The sequence below is a fragment of the Dipodomys merriami genome, unplaced genomic scaffold, assembly GCF_024711535.1.
Source record: "Dipodomys merriami isolate MVZ:Mamm:240054 unplaced genomic scaffold, mDipMer1.0.p SCAF_97, whole genome shotgun sequence".
Classification (NCBI taxonomy): Eukaryota; Metazoa; Chordata; class Mammalia; order Rodentia; family Heteromyidae; genus Dipodomys; species Dipodomys merriami.
This window is the reverse complement of record NW_027206590.1, coordinates 2,121,397-2,139,691: the sequence shown is the minus strand read 5'-3', so window position 1 is coordinate 2,139,691 and position 18,295 is coordinate 2,121,397. Positions and strand designations below refer to the sequence as shown.

General features: G+C 45.3%; 1 protein-coding gene across 3 annotated transcripts in view; it reads left to right on the top strand.

Annotated features, from left to right (window-relative positions):
* Prdm4 (PR/SET domain 4) overlaps positions 1-9,127 on the top strand; it is a 31,588-nt gene extending 22,461 nt beyond the window's left edge. For 2 of the 3 annotated variants that reach the window (XM_070014473.1, XM_070014474.1), the window contains 5 exons: positions 767-852; positions 2,642-2,769; positions 3,797-4,111; positions 6,111-6,279; positions 7,615-9,127. In XM_070014473.1, the coding sequence (XP_069870574.1) occupies positions 767-852; positions 2,642-2,769; positions 3,797-4,111; positions 6,111-6,279; positions 7,615-7,924 (1,008 nt within the window). In that variant the 3' untranslated portion in view covers positions 7,925-9,127. The remainder of the gene's footprint in view (positions 1-766; positions 853-2,641; positions 2,770-3,796; positions 4,112-6,110; positions 6,280-7,614) is intronic. The other variant, XM_070014475.1, reaches the window with a different exon arrangement.
* The last annotated feature ends 9,168 nt before the right edge of the window (positions 9,128-18,295 follow it).

Sequence of the window (18,295 nt, the reverse complement as noted above, 5' to 3'; positions counted from 1 at the left end):
TGACTCCCCGTACCCTGCCCCCAGCAATCCCCCCAAACCCCAAACACCAAAAGCTGATTTAGTCTCGAATTTGTGGGATAATCCAATAATAATTTTATACATTTTAATACTTTTGTAGCTGAAACGATGGATTTTTGTTTATATGATAAAATCTTAGTTTTTAAATTAAAATATTTCTCAAATACTTAGCTTGAATCACAATTCTAGGATTGGAAGCTATAATTATTTCTCTAGCTTTTTCATAGGAATGCAAGATCTTGACAAAAGCAGCTACTGCTGTCAACTAATTGAGAATGATGCTTTCAAAATTGAAGTGGGGAGAGAGTGGGTCTTAGGATAATTGGAAAGGTAAATGGCCATTGTTGGTGGGTGCTTTAGTTTTGGTGCGGAGTAGAGTACAGAGGATTGCTAGATATAACTGGAAAAATCATGAGGAGGGTAGGCTTCTACCCTCAGTGGACAGTCAGTCCTTCTGTGCCACTTCATAATGGTGAAGAAGACAGACAAGTACCTTGTTTTCTTGTGTCTTTTCTGGCTATGTATCTTAGTAACATTCTGTACACTGATCACCAGCTTTACCCTATTTCTGGAAATAGGACTGATGAAGCAGTAAGCATGTGGAGAGGCAGCCATCTATTTTCACAGGGACTAGAAAAGTTGATACCTACTGCCAGTGAGTCAACCAAAGGCTTGCTGGCCAATCTATAATATGGTCCTGTATCACTTGTCAGTTCACTTGATGTGCAGGCTTGCTTTCTGTTGACAGATATACCACAATGGTGTCCTGGAATTCTGCATCATTACAACTGACGAGAATGAATGTAATTGGATGATGTTTGTGCGCAAAGCTAGGTAAGAGTAAAGAAATGGCAACCATCAGATGTTTTTCAGTAGGAAGTTCTATATAAAATAGGGAAGACCTGGAGAACCTGCATTGCCACCAATAGCTGGATGTGCTTAAAGCCTGATAATTTTTTTCCCTCCATTCCTGGGGCTTGAATTCTGGGCCTGGGCACTGTCCCTGAGCTCTTTTGCTGAAGGCTAGCACTCTACAACTTGAGCCACAGCACCACTTGCAGCTTTTTCTGTGATTAATTGGATATAAGCGTCTCACAGACTTTCCTGCCCAGGCTGGCTTTGAACAATGATCCTCAGGTCTCAGCCTCCTGAATAGCTAGGATTACAAGTGTGAGCCACTGGCTCAAGGCACCTGATGCTTTTTAACATCATCTTTCCAGTAGTGTTTGGCTAATGGTGATTATAATTCAGAACATGTTAAACTGTCCTTTATATTAAAATTTTTTAATTTATCTTGCCAGCACAGTAAAGAAAATAGTTCCCATTGAATTTGCAAGTGAGAGCCTTCTCTTGTATTGGCTATTAGCCCTTCCTACTGTTACTGGAGTTAATTCTTGTTAGTTCAGTATCTGTCTTTTTTTTTTTTTTTTGTCGGTTGTGGAGCCTGAACTCTGGGCCTGGGTGCTGTCCCTCAGCTCTTCAGCTCAAGGCTAGCACTCTACCACCTGAGCCATAGCACCACTTCCGGCTTTTTTCTTTTTGCTTATGTGGTACTGAGGAATTGAACCCAGGGTCTCACGCATGCAAGGCAAGCACTCTACCACTGAGCCACCTTCTCAGCCCCTCTGTCATATATATATATATTTTAATTTTTAATTAATTAATTATTTATTTATTTTTTTGTCCAGTTGTGGGGCCTGAACTCTGGGCCTGGATGCTGTCCCTCAGCTCTTCAGCTCAAGGCTAGCGCTCTACCACTTGAGCCACAGCACCACTTCCGGCTTTTTTCTTTTTGCTTATGTGGTACTGAGGAATCGAACCCAGGGCCTCACGCATGCAAGGCAAGCACTCTACCACTGAGCCACCTTCCCAGCCCCTCTGTGTCATATTTTTAAGGTTTTATTTTATTTATACTTTTTACTTCAAGTAACAGACTCTGCTTTTTCTTTTTTTTGTCAGTTGTGGGGCTTGAACTCTGGGGCTTGGGCGCTGTCCTTGCACTCTTCAGCTCAAGGTGAGCGCTCTACCGCTTGAGCCACAGCGCCACTTCAGGTTTTCTAGTGGTTTATTGGAGATAAGAGTCTCACGGTCTTTCCTGCCCGGGCTGGCTTTGAACTGTGATTCTCAGATCTCAGCCTCCTGAGTAGCTAGGATTGCAGGTGTGAGCCATCAGTGCCCGGCTCTGATTTTCCTTAGTACAAAGAGCAACTAGCTACTGTACAGAAATAAGAATTGTGTTTCTCTACAAGTCCCTCCCAGCAGGAGCATAGGGATTCCAGAAATGGTTTGGAGAAAACAGTTCTGTCTTAAGCTTCCATACAGATTTCATTATAAGGTGTATGACATGCTTCTAATATATTCCAAAATACTAGGCTGAAGTGGCCGAGGCATAGCTTAGTGTAGGAGCAGTAGTAGAAGCATGGCTAGCATGAGCAAGGAAGCTATGAGCACCAACACTGCCAACAAAAAAGAAAAAATCATACTTGGGCAGATGTGGTGGTACATGGTCTAGGTACCTGGGAAAGCTTGAGCCAGGAGTTTTGAGGCCAGCCTTGGCAACATAGTAAGATTCTGTCTTTTAAACAGAATTAACATGCTTGGTCTATTATGTCTGATAACTTAGGAACCGTGAAGAACAGAATTTGGTTGCTTATCCCCATGATGGAAAAATCTATTTCTGCACCTCACAAGACATCCCACCTGAAAACGAACTGCTCTTCTATTATAGTCGGGACTATGCTCAGCAGATGGGTGAGTTTGTTAAGATTTACTTGTCATGAATCTAACATAGTAAAAACAGCAAGGACCAGGGAGAAGTTTTGGTGATTTACAAGGAAGTTGAAATTACTTACAAACTTACTTTGTATATAAAATCAAGTTACTAATTCTGTTGGGGGGGGGGGGCGTTAAAGTCTCTTCCCAAGATGAATGTAATGAACTAAGTATATTATATTCATCCAAGTGAAATGAGATTTTGGGTTTTTTTAGGACTTTGATTTGGGGGCTTTGAAGCTTCTAAGGCTCCATTTTGTACCTGCAGTGTTGAAATTTAAGTTCATGAAGTCAGCAAAGACCCTTGATTTATTTAATGTGCCTTAGCTTTCTCTTTCTAGTCATATTGACAAGTGCTTTGTAACAGTGAGTTTGCACTACCCAATGTAAATACTTTTCCTGGGAAAGGACTGATAATCCAGTGTTCACCAGGTGCTTCTGTGTGTCTGGTACACTCTTGGATGCTGGGAACAGAGCTTTGAACATGACATTTCAATTTTACAGATAATGGGCAAGTTGGAAAATTTCATAGCAGGGAGAATTGCAAACAGCAGTTATTAATGTCAAACACGTGTTTGAAACCAGGCTTCAGCTTGTATTAAGCTTGTATTCCCGCCTTCTAGGAAAGCATGGGTCTGGGGATTTTAGTTCAAGGCCAGCCTGTTCGTAAAAGTTCTTAGGTCTCCCATCTCAACCAGTGGTTAGGTATTATGATGCCTATCCCTTGGTCCCAGCTATCAAGAAGCTGTGCCCAAGTTGGGCACAATGCCACACACCTACCATCTGAGTGACATGCTGAAGTACATACAGCCCAAGCTGGCTTGAGCAAAAAGTAAGACCCTACCCCAAAAGTAGCATAAAAAAGGAACTGGCAGCATGGCTCAAGTGACAGTGCACCTGTCTAGCCAAGTGCAAGACCCTGAGTTCAGTTCCCAGTACCAGTGCTGATAAAGGAAGTTTTGACATTTCAGTATCAGGATTTCTTTTTTTTTTTTTAATTTTAAAGGTGTTCCTGAACACCCTGATGTGCACCTCTGTAACTGTGGCAAGGAGTGCAGTTCCTATTCAGAGTTCAAAGCTCACCTGACCAGCCACATCCATAATCATCTCCCTGGTCAGGGCCACAGCAACAGCCATGGGCCAGGCCACAGCAAAGAACGGAAGTGGAAGTGCTCCATGTGCCCGCAGGCTTTTATCTCTCCTTCCAAGCTCCATGTGCACATCATGGGCCACATGGGAATGAAGCCCCACAAGTGTGATTTCTGCAGCAAGGCCTTCAGTGACCCAAGCAACCTGCGGACCCACCTCAAGATACACACAGGTGAGCTCCCTGCACATACTCTGGCCCCCAGAGAGCGAGGGTCACACAGTTAGAGATGGCACTCCACAACTCCTTTATACACCACTTAAAGATAATTGTAATAATGAAAATAAATGGCACTCCTAAAGGTTTTGCCTTATATCAGAGAACCCAGATGGCTCTTGGGGGTGTCTCACTGGGTGGCAGACCTTGGTGGGTAGTTAACTGAGCGAGGTGTCTACAAGTGCTAGGACCTTATTAGAGGGCTCTCCTTTCTAGGCATTCCCATCATAGTTTGAAGTAACTGGGAATATGTAATTCAGAATGGGAAAGTTGGTCACTGTGTTGGAACATAAAGGGAAATCTACGGTAGCATTCTGGTCTTCTTAAGCTCAGCTCTGAGCCCAGCCAGCAAGTTTCCTTTTGAACATTACTCAGCAAACACTGCCTTCTTTGATTCTTGGTTGCCATTTTCTTTTTTTTTTTTTTTGGGGTCTGGTCGTGGGGCCAGAACTCTGGGCGGCCTGGGCGCTGTCCCTCAGCTCTTCAGCTCAAGGCTAGCACTCTACCACTTGAGCCACAGCACCACTTCTGGCTTTTTTTTCTTTTTGCTTATGTGGTGCTGAGGAATCGAACCCAGGGCCTCGAGCATGCAAGGCAAGCGCTCTACCACTGAGCCACCTTCCCAGCCCATTGGCTGCCATTTTCTAAATCCCTTGTAAACCAGCCCCTCTTCTTGGGCTTGTAGTTATAGTAGAAACTTTTTTTCCCGGTGCCAGTCCTGGGGCTTGACCTTAGGCCCCAGACACTATCCCTGAGCTCTGGTGCTTAAGGCTAGTGCTCTGCCACTTTGAGGTACAGCTCCACTTCTGGCTTTTCGGTGGTTATTTGGAGATAAGTCTCACAGTCTTTCATGTACGGGTTGGCCTCAAACAGTGATCTTCAGATGTCAGCCTCCTGAGTAACTAGGATTACAGCTGTGGGCCATCAGTGCCCAGCTACAACAGAGCCTTTTGTGTGACTCCCAAACCTAAAACCTCACTCTAGCCTGTAGGAAAAACGTGCCTCAAAAAAGTTAGCTTTAGGGCTGGGAAGGTGGCTCAGTGGTAGAGCGCTTGCCTTGCATGCTTAAGGCTCTGGGTTGGATTCCTCAGCACCACATAAGCAAAAAGAAAAAAGCCAGAAGTGGCACTGTGGCTCAAGTGGTAGAGCGCTAGCCTTGAGCTGAAGAGCTGAGGGACAGCGTCCAGGCCCAGAGTTCAGGTCCACGACTGGAACCCCCCCCCCCCAAAAAAAAAAAAAAAAAAGCTTTACTAACTTTTGACTTAGAGGAGGTCATACTTGTGTATTCTTAGGACTTTATCTAAGGTTTATGAGGTTACATATTTAAAGAGGAAAAGCCAGGAGCTGGTAGCTCACGCCTGTAATCCTAACTACTCAGAAGGCTGACATCTGAGGATCACGGTTCAAAACCAGCTTGGGCAAGGAAAGTCTGTGAGACTCTTATCTTCAATTAACCACTAGAAAACTGGAAGTGGTGCTGTGGTTTAAGTGGTAGAGTGCTCGCCTTGAGCTGAAGAGCCAAGGGACAGCACCCAGGTCCCCCAGGGTTCAAGCCCCATGACCAACAAAAAAAAAAAAGAAAAGTTCAGAATGTATATCATGTATCATGTGGAGCTTAGAATGTACAAAGTGCTAGGACTCATGAGTTTCTTTGTGTTAGGGGGGGTGCTGGGGATTATAAATGATGTTTTTCCCCACATTTTATATCATGTCAAGTATAAAACGTGTGTGCATGCACAGAAATACATGTATATATTTAGATAAGACCTCCCAATAGAGGTCAGGATTACTTCACTTTGATGGCAGAATGAATGAAATGGCTTCGAGTGTCTGTAGGGTTCCAGACAGCCATCAGCCCTGCTTTCTTCCCGCCTCTGCTGCACACCCTGCATAGGCCTGTTTATCTTGAGCGCGCCAGCAGCTGTCTCACTTGCGGTGCTAATGTGGTAATTTGCAGGCCAGAAGAACTACAGGTGTAGTTTATGTGACAAGTCTTTCACTCAGAAGGCGCATCTGGAGTCACACATGGTCATTCATACCGGGGAGAAGAATCTCAAGTGTGATTACTGTGACAAGCTCTTCATGCGGAGGCAGGACCTCAAGCAGCACGTGCTCATCCACACGCAGTAGGTTGCTCTGGGTAGTGAGCTGCCTGTGGGTGGCCTGGCATCTGGGTGCCAGCTGAGACTTCAGCTCATGGTACAGCTCATGTCTCCTGTTTGTAGCCAAGCAGAGGAAGATTTCCCTTGTCTGTTTTTTTTGTTTGTTTGTTTTTGGTCGGTTGTGGGTCTTGAACTCTGGGCTTGGGCCCTCCCTGCGCTCTTCAGCTCAAGGCAAGCGCTCTACCACTTGAGCCACAGTGCCACTTCGATTCTCTAGTGGTTTATTGGAGATAAGAGTCTCACAGACTTTCCTGCCCGTGCTGGCTTTGAACCGCGATCCTGATTTCAGCCTCCTATGTAGCTAGGATTACAGGTGTGAGCCACCAACGCCCAGCTCCCTGGTCTGTTTTCTATATTTTCTTTTCACATATGCTTTCTGTATTTTTGTCCTTTTTATTTTTTATTTTTTGGTGCTGGTCCTGGGGCTTCACCTCAGGTATTGGGTGCTGTCCCTAAACTTTTGTGCTCAAGGCTAGTGCTCTACCACTTTAAGCCACCACTTTAAGCCACAATTCCATTTCCATTTTTTTTTTTCTGTAATTTATTAGAGATGAGCATTATAGACTTTCCTGCCCAGACTGGCTTTTGGAACCATGATCCTCAGATCTCAGCCTCCTTCCTGAGTAGCTAGGCTTACAGGCATGATCCACCAGCACCTGGTATTGTCTTCTTAATTTTTTGGTGGGGGGATCTGTTGTGGGGCCTGAACTCTGGGCCTGGGTGCTGTCCCTCAGCTCTTCAGCTCAAGGCAAGCACTCTACCACTTGAGCCACAGTGCCATTTCTGGTTTTTCTGGTGGTTTATTGGAGATGTGTCTCACAGACTTTCTTGCCTGGGCTGGCTTTGAACTGGGATCCTCAGGATTACAGGTGTGAGCCACAGTGCCTGGCTTGTCTTTTTAATTTGACATTTAAAAATTTAACCTCCTGATGTCTGGCATTGTGCTGGCTGATAGAGACTCAGAGATGGAAGAAAAATGGCTAGGTAACCATTTACCATACAACAGGGATACCTAAGCCGATCTGGGGGAACAGCCAAACTCCTTGGTAATTTGAAGGGCAGGAAAAGCTTCATATTCATGAAGAAATAGATATATTGGGTGGTTCCATTAGCATAGAATTCTAAGTGTGAAAAGTCTTTACTATTGAAACTGCTTGTGTTTTATGAATTCCGTGTATCTACTTTAAAAACTCTCACAGATGGCATGTCTCTGACTAGTGCCCAAGGTTATGGAGAGTGAGTGTGTGCCTCTGCCGCCATTTGCAATCCCAAATCAAGTTTTTCTTGTTTTTCTTCTAGAGAGCGCCAGATCAAGTGTCCCAAGTGTGATAAACTGTTCTTGAGAACGAATCACTTGAAGAAGCACCTCAATTCTCATGAAGGAAAGCGGGATTATGTCTGTGAAAAATGTACGAAAGCTTATCTAACCAAATACCATCTTACCCGCCACTTGAAAACCTGCAAAGGACCCACCTCCAGCTCCTCAGCACAGGACGAGGACGACGACGACTCTGAGGAAGAAGACCTTGCAGACGCTGTGGGGCCAGAAGACTGTAGGATTAGCAGTGCTTTATATTCAGCAGAAGAGTCTCTTGCTGGACATAAATGAAAGAGAACGCGGTTGCTTTGGACGGAAACACAAAGGGAAAGACACACATTAGGCAGTTACCCACTACAGTGGTTTTGATCCAAAATGGTTTCTGATTTCCTTCCAGCCAGCAGTTAAAACAAGACTGGGAATGGATAAAGCACTTACAAAGGTGTCTGAGTGGAAACACAGTGAAGGATGGGCGGGCAAGGGCCAACTTTGGAGATCTGTTCTTTTATGTACTTAGTTTTGGAAATGCTTCACAGTAGCCTTCTGCTCAAGAAAATCCGATTTATTTCCGACTCTCCCACTCTGTTTTTCTCTCAGTCCTATGACATATTAACCTCTAAATTCTATTGCTGCCCCACTGCCATCCACTTGCTGACGGTCATTTATGCAGATGTGCGCCTTACACATTGCACAGTGGGCTGAAGCAGAGCAGTGGAACCATGCAGCATGAACTGTAATCACAGATTCAAAGCAGCCCCTGTGCTAGCCTCTCCTGGCCCATTTGGAAGTTACATCTTGCTTCCCAAATGTCCAGCAGGTTCCTAGAGGGCAGTAGAAAAGGAGCTGTCAGCCAATGAGTAATGATAGAGGGAAGGAAGGGAGGAGGGGCCATGCAGGAGTTAGTGTTAATGGAAGCCAGGTAGAGTCACCTGGTTAATGTTATGTGGCGCTCTTTGTAGGTTTATCCATGTCTCTCCCATAGAACCTTGAGTCATTTAAAGAGGGTCTAAATTGTCTCTTGGTGGCACGTGGACTCACCTGACAAAGTGATATCTCAGCCCATGGAAAGGAAGGAAGGGAGTAATTTGGTTTGCTCCTTGAGAAGTAGAAAGAGAACATTAAATGTTGCCCACTGAAAGCAACAGAATACTCCAAGTGCATTGGGACATTTGCAGGATTAGGTCTTTGCAGCTCTGCCAAAGGACCTGACCAGCTGAGCATGGAGGATGCCAGTGGACTCAGAAGGTGACGGCTCAGTGGTCACCACACAGGCCTGTGCCTAGGTCCCTGTGAGCAGGCAGATGCAGCTTTTGTGAAGAAGCACGCATGCTCCAGTGACAGCAGATAGGACATCCCTCCTAACTGAAGGCACAGCTTCTGGACCAGAGGACTCTGGGGAGAAGGTTTTGCTGCTAATGTATTTATGGAACGAATGTATTTCATTCAAATCTGTATTCCTCTAGAAAGGATTAAAATAATTTTTTTTAAATACAAGATTTCTTGTATAATCTTCATGGAGGAGGATGATTGAGTCAGAGGGAAGCTGACTACATCTTGAGACTTTGCTAGGGTTAAATGGGAAGGTTTTCTTTTTTTGGGGGGGGGGGGGTCCAGTCGTAGGGCCTGAACTCTGGGCCTGGCGCTGTCCCTAAGCTCTTCAGCTCTCTACCACTTGAGCCACAGCGCCACTTCCGGCTTTTTTCTTTTTTCTTATGTGGTGCTGAGGAATCGAACCCAGGGCCTCGAGCATGCAAGGCAAGTGCTCTACCACTGAGCCACCTTCCCAGCCCCATAAATGGGAAGGTTTTCTTAGCTTTGAGAACATCTGATGATTTCTCTGGTGCCTAGACAGGTTGTGCTGGATTCCCTACCTCCCTTTCTCTCCCTCCCTATCTCTCTACCTTGAGAACTAACTAGCAGGTGCTGCATGGTGGCTGGTGGGGTGGCTGCTGCAGTGGGTTATGAAGCTTCTGCCAAGTGTGTCCCATGGTGAGCTCCCTTGTTCCCGGGAGCCCCTGGTGCTAGCAGCTCTGTCTGCCTCAGCCACATGAAGCTCAAGTCCTTTACTTCCCAGTATGGAAATGCTGCCCGATTGTTAAGCCTGATGTCAAAAAACCCCAAAGCAAAGGAGAATGTACCTGCTGCTACTTAACAGTGACTCACCATGCTTTCCTTTTCTCTACCCCATTGGTTTTAAATGGCACATTCTAAGTCATCTCACAAGATAGATGAGTGGCTGCCAACTGCTGCTGCTGGGGAAGGGCATCTTACTCAGGCAGGGTGTGATGAGTGGACTCTTCTCTGGGCTTTGTGAAGCCTCAGCTGAGCAAAATGTCTTAACCTGAAATGCTCATGCTTTAGGGGTGATCGAGATCATGGCCAAACCATGACTGAGACCCTATCTCAACCAATGGCTGCTCATAGTAGTGTATATCTGTCATTCCTAGTAACACATGGAAACATAAATAGGATCGCAGTCTAGACTAGCCCTTGCAAAGATAAAGGGAGACCCTACCTCAAAAATAACCAGTAGGAAAGAGCTAGAGTGGCTCACATGGTAGAGCATCTACCTGGTACCTACAAAACAGCAGCTTCCCAGAACAGTAGTTACAGATCATCTTAAGTAACGTGGAAGGCAGCAAACAACATGGTGGTCTGTATTGCCACCAGAAGATTGAGGTATAGGGATCCTCTTATTCTGCCAAGGGCTCTTTGGGTAGTTAGAACATTTGCCAGGCAAAATGATCTGTACAGGCATTTTGGCTGAGGGCAGCAGATGTGAATGCATTGTTCCAAACACCAAACGATCTGAGTGTCTCCTGGAACTTGGGCCACCTATTCCCCACTCCTGGCCCAACAGGATGAAATAGCCCTTCAACAATTTTTTTCCCCCCTGATTGTGGGTGGGGCTTGAACTCGGCTTGAGCAGTATCCCTGAGCTCTTCAGCTCAAGGCCAGTGCTCTACCACTTTTCTGGTGGTTAATTGAAGATGATAGTCTCACAGACTTTTCTGTCCAGGCTGGCTTTGTACTGTGATCCTTATATCTCAGCCTCTTGAGTAGCTAGGATTACAGGCATGAGTCAACAATGTTTTTTTGCTCCTTAGTTTTTTTTACATATGTATATTTCAGGGTTATTGGACCTCCATACTGAGAACTCTAGGAAGGACAGCTTGTTTTTCAGAAACCATTTGAAGTGCTAACACTTGCCAGGTGCTGGTGGCTCATACCTGTAATCCTGTAGTTCTACCTACTCAGACCTGATGATTGCAGTTCAAAGCCAGCCCAAGCAAGAAAGTTCTGAGATTCATCTCCAATAAACTACTCAGAAAAAGCTGCAAGTGGTACAATGGCTCAAGTGATAGAGCACTAGCTTTGAGAAAAATCTCAGGGACTCTGCCAGGCCGAGTTAAAGGCTCAGGACAGGCACAAAAATAAACGTGCTGGCACACTTTAAAGGACTGTTACAAGAACAAAAAGTTGACAAGATACTGCCACTGGCCAGGTGCCGGTGGCTCATGCCTGTAATCCTAGCTACTGAGGAGGCTAAGATCTGAAGATCATGGTTCAAAGCCAGCCTGAGCAGGAAAGTCCGTGAGAGTCTCATTAACCACCAGAAAACAAAGTGGCGCTGTGGCTCAAGTGGTAGAGTGTTGGCCTTGGGCTGGAGAGCTCAAATATAGCGCCCAAGCTCAGAGTTCAAGCCCCATGACCAAAAATAAATAGGGGTTACTCAAATCCTGCAGATCAACTACAGAAGCCCCATCACACCTTGCTTATGAGACATGTTCCCTGAGCAATGGTCATTACATGACCGCTGTACAGACATAGGATGTACTTACACAAGCTCATAGGAACCATCCATTCCATTGTCACATTAGGACAGCACTTTTGTTGACTGGGATGTTTAAGGAGACAGGGCAGTGTTCTGCATGGGGGTGCCAGTGTCCTGCCACTGAAGCTGGCTTATGGTCCCCCAGGATGTGATCCTCCTATCTGGTACTACAAGACCACCCTCCTCACAGTCGCCAAGGAGCCACGGCTCTACAAAGATTACCAGCTTCTAGATGACGGGGAAATCTAGGCGAGTGTGGCTTTACCAGCCACAGTGCAGCCACAGGCCCCAGCCATAGCAGGCTGGCCTTCTGGGCAGATGAAGCCTGTGAAGCTGTACATCAAGCCCTTCTCCAGCCCCACCAGAGCTTCCAGATGTGATGAAGCCTCAGAGCTCTGGAGGCAGCACCAATGAGCAAGCTGTGCAGTGAGGGCCCAGGCCTGTCCCTAGAGAGGCCCATTTGCTCACCCCCAGTAAAAGTTTTGGGCTGGGCGCCGGTGGCTCATGGCTGTAATCCTAGCTACTCAGGAGGCTGAGATCTGAGGATTGTGGTTCAAACCCAGCCCAGGCAGGAAAGTCTGTGAAACTCTTATCTCCAATAAACCACCAGAAAAACAGAAGTGGCACTGTGGTTCAAGTGGTAAAGTGCTAGCCTTGACCTGAAGAGCTGAGGGACAGCGCTCAGGCCCAGAGTTCAAGCCCCACAACCAATAAAAAAAGTTTTGGGTGTCAAAAAAAGGAGGGGCTTGGAGTGTGGCTTAGTGGTAGAGTGCTTGCCTAGCATGCATGAAGCCCTGGGTTTGATTCTTCAGTATCACATACACAGAAAAAGCAGGAAGTGGTGCTGGGCTCAAGTGGTAGAGCACTAGCCTTGAGCAAAAGCAGCCCAGGGACAGTGCCCAGGTCCTGAATTCAGGCCCCAGGACTGGTTTAACGAAAAGAGAAATATAGACAAGGTATGCCTAGTTCTGTGCAGTGTGCAGAAAGGCTTTTATTTTTCGTTGTAGGACTTGAACTCAGGGCCTAGACACTGTCCCTGAGCTTTTTCACTCAAGGCTAGCCACAGCGCCACTTCTGGTTCTGGTGGTTCATTGGAGATCACAGTCTTACAGACTTTCCTGTCCAGGGTGGCTTTCATCTGATCCTCAGATCTCGATCTCCTGAATAGTTAGGATTACAGATGTGAGCTACCAGCGCCTATCAGGAATGCTGAATTCTGAGAGAAGAGTTGGGTCTAGAAAACATGACTGAAGATTTAGAATGTCAGGCTTATCAAATCAATAACAGATTTTTAATGTTTTAAGTTATAATGATAGTGTTTATTTGTGGCAGCCATTGTTCTGTGCCAGTACTGAAGCTGGAATTCAGGGCTTGTTTTACTCATGGCTAGCACTCTATCACTTAAGCCATGCTTCTAATCCATCATTTTGCTGGTTAATTGCAGATGGAATATCCCAGAATTTTCTGCCTGTGCTGAACTCATAGCTCAATTTTCTAGGCCTCAAGCCTCCTGAGTTAGCTAGGATTATAGGCATGAGCCACCAGTGCTCAGCTTGTTCTAACATTCTAAATATGTCTTCACAGAAGACTTATCACTGATCCATTGTTACAGAAGCAGCAGCAGAACAGAGCAGAGGTTAATTAGCCCACAGGTACACAGCTAGTAAGTGGCAGAGCCAAGATTTGAAGTGTTCTACACATGATCTCTGAATTAACTCTCTAATAAGGTCCTCTTTGCAAGTAGGATCTCAGCATGGCAGAGATTTGGTTATTATTGGTGCCACTTAAGTGTGGGATTTTATTTCTGTTGGTCGTGGGGTTTGAACGCTGGGCCTGGGCCCTGTCCCTCAGCTTTTCAGCTCAAGGTTAACTACCACTTGAGCCATAGCACCACTTCCAGTTTTCTGGTGGTATGTTGGAGATAAATCTCACTGACTTTTTTGCTTGGGCTGGCTTTGAACCAAGATCCTCAGATCTCAGCCTCCTAAGTAGCTAGGATTACAGGCATAAAGCCTCTGATGCCCAGCTAAGTGTGGGATTTTAAATGTTTTCCCCAAGGCCGGTATGGTGAAGGCTTGGTTCCCAGCCAATGCTGCCATCTAGAGGGAGTGGAGACTAGGAGATAGATGGCTGAGTGTGCCTGCTCTCCACCTCCCAGCTGTGAGCAGCTCTGCTTTGCCATGAATACCCTCTGTGGTCATCCACTGTGTTTCAGGCCCCAAAGCAACAGCCAGCTGGCAGCCTCTGGAACCACAACCCCAAAATAAATCCCCCTTATAGGCTGATGCCTCGGGGATTGTGTCATAGTAATAGGAAACTTGCCACAAAGCTGTTTTCACAGGAAATCACAAAATCTAGGCTATTCATCCCATATAGACCCATCATATATCTATATGTATATATGTATGTATATATATGTATATATACACATATATAGATATATATGTGTATGTATATGTATATATTTTTTGGGGGAGTCCGGTTGTGGGGCCTGAACTCTGGGCCTGGGTGCTGTCCCTCAGCTCTTCAGCTCAAGGCTAGCGCTCTACCACTTGAGCTACAGTGTCACTTCCGGCTTTTTTTTCTGCTTATGTGGTGCTGAAGAATTGAACCCAGGGCCTCATGCATGCAAGGCAAGCGCTCTACCACTGAGCCAGGTTCCCAGCCCCCAGTCATATTTGTATGTGGGTAGCTAGGGTGCTCATGGAAAGCATGCATTGTTCTGCAGCTCCCCTTGCAAGGCCCCAACCTATGTCTGAACCCAGCTGCTTACTTGCTGAGGCTTTGAGACAGGACAAACATCAAGATCAGTTTGTAGCAAGAATGGGGACAAAATCACTATGAAAGATAGCTAGCTATTTTGGGAAATTTTACATTTTTAATTTCATTATGGATGAACAGCCGACAACTTTTTTTTTTTTTTTTTTTGCCAGTCCTGGGGCTTGAACTCAGGGCCTGGGCACTGTCCCTGAGCCTTGCTGTGCTCAAGGCTAGCACTCTACCTGTTGAGCTACAGCACTTCTGGCTTTTTCTGCTTATGTGGTACTGAGGAATCGAACCCAGGGCTTCACACATGCTAGGCAAGCACTCCACTACTAAGACATACTTCCAGCCCTGGCAACTCTGTTCTTTTATTCTGCCTAGGTTGTTTCTTCACTGTGGAGTAATATCTAGTGTGTGTGTGTGTGTGTGTGTGTGTGTGTGTGTGTGTGTGTGTGTGTGTGTGTGTGTGTGTGTGTGTGTGTGTGTGTGTGTGTGTGTGTGTGTGTGTGTGTGTGTGTGTGTGTGTGTGTGTGTGTGTGTGTGTGTGTGTGTGTGTGTGTGTGTGTGTGTGTGTGATGGGGCTTGAACTCTGGGCCTGGGTTGCTGTCCCTCAGCTCTTCAGCTCAAAGCAAGCACTCTACCACTTGAGCCACAACGCCACTTCTAGTTTTCTGGTGGTTTATTGGCGTTGAGTCTCCCGGCCTTTCCTGCTCAGGCTGGCTTTGAATCATGATCCTCAGATTTCAAACTCTTGAGTAGCTGGGATTACAGGCGTGAGCCACCAGTGCCTAGCTATCCTAGTATATTTTTAATTTTTAGAATTACTGACATTAAAGGCTTTTATTGTGACAGTTTCATCTTTGTATATGGTCTATACCAGTATCTCGAAGTGTTTCATGATTTTCTCTATTAAGCTCAATTTTAGGTTTTATATTTAGGGTCTTTGACCCATTTTTTTTGTACACAATGAGTGATGAGAGTTGTTTCAATCTTCTACATGTCGTATTCTTTCCCCAGCATCATTTAAGAGATTGTCCTGTTCTTTGTTCAGCCTGTTTTTGGAACTCAAGTGCCAGTTGGCTGTCAATGTGTGTTTATTTCTGTACTCTGTTCTTCTGTTCCACTGGTCTGTGTATATCTTTATGAGATTACTGTTATGATATGCTGTTTTGGGGCTTCTTGTTTTTTGGTCCGGTTGTAGGGCCTGAACTCTGGGCCTGGGCGCTGTCCCTCAGCTCTTCAGCTCAAGGCTAGCACTCTACCACTTGAGCCACAGCGCCACTTCCGGCTTTTTTTCTTTTTGCTTATGTGGTGCTGAGGAATTGAACCCAGGGCCTCATGCATGCAAGGCAAGCGCTCTACCACTGAGCCACCTTCCCAGCCCTGTTTTGGGGCTTCTTTTGCTTTGCAATATATGCTAAAATCAGGTATTGTAATGCTTCCCCCCTTTTTTTTTTTTTTGGCTTAAGACTGTGTTGGCTATTTGGGGTCTTTTGTGCACATATGCAAAGTTTTGGTTTTTCCTTTTTCTGTAAAGAATGTAATTGGTATTTGGATAAGGACTCTATTTTATCTTAGATTGATTTGAACAATATGGACACTTTAATATTAATTTTTCCAGTCCATAAACACAGGCATCTGTACTTGTTTTTTCCCTGCCAGTCTTGGGGCTTGAACTCAGGGCCGGTCTGTCCCTGAGCTTCTTTTGCTCAAGGCTAGCACTCTACCACTTGAACCACAGGGCCACTTGCAACTTTTTCTGTTATATGGTCTGAGGAACTGAGCCGGGGCTTCCCACATGCTAGGCAAGCAAGCACCTCTATCAAGCCACATTCCCAGCCCATCTGTATTTCTTAATGTTTTCAATTCTTTTGCATCAGTGTTTGATAATTTGCATTATGGAAGTCTAGGTATTGTACTTGTGTATGCCTGTTGTGTGGGGGATGGCTTTCATTTCTTTCTGAACCAAGTCTGGTGTAGAAAAGCTTTGAACTTTTGTATGCTGTAGTCTTTTGTGTTTTTAGATTTCTATGTAGTGAAAACGTGCAAACAAGCATAATGGCTTCATTTTCCACGTGTATGCCTTTTTTTCTTGCCTAACTGCTTTGGCTACTATTTCTAGTAACATATTGAATAAGACTGGTAAGAATGGACAATTGTCTTGCTTCTGATTTTAAGAGGCAATGTTTTCTTCTCCTGTTCAGTATGATAGTGGGTGTAGTTATGTAGAGCTTTTATTTATACCGAGGAATGATCCTTCTATATGTTTGTTCACAGCATTTATCATAAAGGAATACTGAATTTTATCAAGTGGATTCTCTGCATCTGAGATTTTTATCCTCTGCCATGCCTACTCCAGTGGAGTCTGCTTAGCATGGGAAACCATCTATCAGACCAAGATAGGGGCTTCAGAGACCTATCTCTGAGTTTTGGGACTTCACCGAAGTCTACCTCAGAGAATGGGGCTTTACAGAAACCTATCTCCAAGTTTTGGGACTTCACCGAAGTCTACCTCGGAGAATAGGGCTTCTAAGAGGCCTACTCCTGGAAAAAGGCTGGCAAGCCCCTGGGAAAGATGTGTTTCTGCCTTTCTTTTCTTCACTGTATAAGAGTGCCTATTAATTTTTTACTGTTTCTACTGCTCTTTGTACTTACTCATTGTCAATGTTCCCTTATTCAAAGCTCTTTCTTAAGAGTGTTGACGACTCCAATATCTGATGAGTGTCTCAAAAATATGACTAACTCACCAGAGTTAAGTGCTACCCTGCAACCCCTCTTATGAAGGCTAGTAGACAAGTTATAAGTAAATATAAAAGTATTGGGGGTTTCACAAAGTCACTCCAGCAGAAGGAATTGTAAGAGATTTACAAGAAGCTGTAGGCGCGGCTAGAACAGAAGGAATGTATGGCAATTGCGGAGATAACTACTTAGGAGAAAGAACTTCCTGGTACTCTCATTTACTAAGAGACTTGCTAGATCTAGGCCTCCGTGACCTTACTATTACAGAAGGAACAGGAAAAATCTTATGGGACAATTAAGGCCTCTATAGAAATAAGGTAATGGTGAGATGGTGACAAACGTCGAAACCCAAGAATGAAGCCCTGCAGCAAGATTGTGTAACCTTTTGCCCTTTTCTTATGAAGACTTCTGTTATAAAAGTTTGTTATCCTCTGCATTAAATCGCACTCAGCATCCACTCCTAATGTGTGTGAGTTGTCTGTTTGCCATCTCCCCATCCTATTCCAGGTTCCTCCCTTAGGTGTCCTCCGTCGTCCCGACAGAACCCGGTCCGCGGCAATCCTCCATTCTATTTATGTGCCGTATCATTTATTGATTAGCCTGGAATGAAAACATTGAGGGTAGGCATCAGGTGCCAGTGGCTCATGTATATGATCCTAGCTACTCAGGTGGCTAAGATCTGTAGACCAGTTTGAAGCCTGACAAGGCAGAAAGTCCATGAGACTATCTCCAATTTACTACCATAAAACCAGGAATGTAGCTGAAGCTCAAGTGGTAGATTGCTCCTCTCCTGACCTGAAGAGCTGAGGGACAGCGCCCAGGCCCAGAGTTCAAGCCCCACAACTGAAAAAAAAAAAAAAATCACATGCTTTTCCTCTCAAAAATTCTATAGGCGCCAGGCACTGGTGGCTCACGCCTGTAATCCTAGCTACTCAGGAGGCTAAGATCTGAGGATCATGGTTCAAAGCCAGCCCAGGCAGAAAAGTCTGTGAGACTCTGATGATCTCCAATAAACCACTAGAAAACCAGAAGTGGCTCAAGTGGTAGAGCGCTCGCCTTGAGCTGGAGAGTGTAGGGACAGCGCCCAAGCCCAGAGTTCAAGCCCCACGACTAACAGAAAAAAAAAAAAATTCTACAGACACGTGTGGTAGTGTGCACCTATAATCCCAGCTTCTCAGTACTGCAGTGCTCAGTGCCTTACAGGTGGCTGACACAGGCACATTGGAGCCCAATCCAAAAGCATTTTAGGCAACATGAAAAGCCCCTCCCTTGTTCAAATTTATTTCCTCTAACTTACTATGTATTTTACAAACCTGGAGTTCCTG